We start from the raw sequence: 1,678 nt of genomic DNA on the forward strand, positions 1-1,678 counted from the left end.
AAAGCAGTTGAATGTTGTAAGTAGAGATGAAGGGCTCCCTTTGCACATCTCTGATCTATGCTCGAGGTCAGTGCTTTCTGGCCGTGCACAGGAGCTGCACAAATTCCTTTAGCTATTGGGTTCGTGGTCTAGGTGTGACATCATCTATGTGATGTTTTAACAGCCCAGTTAATCATAGGTAAAGTCATAGGATGACTGAGGGTAAGGAGATCCATGCAGCCCCACTCCACAGCCAAACAGCAATGACCTGGACCATCGACCGCAGTTGCACAAAGCGATCTGCTCATCCCTAGTTGTAAAGTAGGAATAATGCTAAACTAGTGCTCTTCCAAAATAATATACAAAAAGAAATCAACCATTGACAGTATATACCTATATCTGTTTTGTGTTTTGTCTACCATTCACCAGCTTTAGTACATATAATGGGGGATTTAAATCAAACATCTCCAGAACAATTCATTCTCCTAGGTCTGTCCAATGTCCCAGATCTCCAGGTTATCTGCTTTATTATGTTCTTGATAATGTATTTAACAACCTTGTCTGGGAATATTTTTCTGATCGTTGTGGTGAGAATCAACTCAAAGCTGCAAACGCCAATGTACTTCTTCTTGACTAATCTTTCAATTATCGACATTTGCTTCTCTTCCACCATCTTGCCTAAAATTCTAATAAATACCCTATCTGAGGACAGAAGTATTTCTCTCTTGGGATGTGCACTTCAAATGTATTTCCATATGGCGTTAGGGGGCACCGAGTGCGTTCTTCTTGCTGTTATGTCCTATGATCGATTCATAGCCATTTGTAGACCACTACATTACCAAATGATTATTAACAAGAGAATGTGTGCTTGTTTAGCTTCTATATCTTGGGCTGCAGGGTTTGCCAATTCGCTTATTCATACGCCACTCACTTTTCAACTACCATTTTGCAAATTTCATCTCAATCACTTCTTCTGTGAAATGCCTCCTTTCTTTCAACTTTCATGCAAGGATACTCGCATTAATGAAATAGTCATGCACGTTGCAGGACAGATGATTATCATGTGTGCTTTCTTCTTGACATTAATTTCATATGTCCACATCATCTTCACCATCTTCAAGATCCGTTCTTCCAAAGGGAGACAAAAAGCGTTCTCCACATGCGCCTCCCACCTGACTGTTGTGTCTGTGTACTATGGAACTATTATGTTCATGTACCTGAAACCTCGTTCCACCTACTCTCCTGAGATAGGCAAGATCATGTCTATTCTATACACAGTGGTGACACCAATGTTGAATCCTATCATCTACAGCATGAGGAACAAAGAGGTTAAAGACACAATCAAAATTAAACTATTTAGGCAATCAAACCATTAAATCAAGATACTGCTGGCCAGTGAATATTTTGTTTCCATTGCCATCTCACATATGATGGGCTGGCAAAACAGAACACATAGCCAGAGTCTGTTTTTCTCAAGTGTTTACGTTGAACTAATATAGCCTGGTTTAGAGAGGGGAACAGTGGTAACCATTTATCAATGCTATGCACTTGTCTCAGCTTCACAGCCAAGCTCCATCCTTTAAGGCTGCTGCCCTTTGTTATACTCTACATCAGTTCTTACTAGTGGCCCGGGGATCTTCAATGACATCATCTCTCAAGGCCTTTTAAGGCCTATTAGACACAACTTTGTGCCTGATTA

At 40.5% G+C, this 1,678-nt stretch overlaps 1 protein-coding gene across 1 annotated transcript; it reads left to right on the plus strand.

Annotated features, from left to right (window-relative positions):
- Window positions 1–422: 422 nt before the first annotated feature.
- On the plus strand, window positions 423–1,355 carry LOC143808504 (olfactory receptor-like protein OLF1). The gene has a single exon (XM_077291289.1). The coding sequence runs from the start codon at window positions 423–425 to the stop codon at window positions 1,353–1,355; it is 933 nt and encodes a 310-aa protein (XP_077147404.1).
- The last annotated feature ends 323 nt before the right edge of the window (window positions 1,356–1,678 follow it).

Source organism: Ranitomeya variabilis, chromosome 1 (assembly GCF_051348905.1).
Source record: "Ranitomeya variabilis isolate aRanVar5 chromosome 1, aRanVar5.hap1, whole genome shotgun sequence".
NCBI lineage: Eukaryota > Metazoa > Chordata > Amphibia > Anura > Dendrobatidae > Ranitomeya > Ranitomeya variabilis.

Bases quoted from the DNA above. Each gene is read 5' to 3' on its own strand.
- LOC143808504 (XM_077291289.1), top strand. From the start codon at position 423: ATGGGGGATTTAAATCAAACATCTCCAGAACAATTCATTCTCCTAGGT.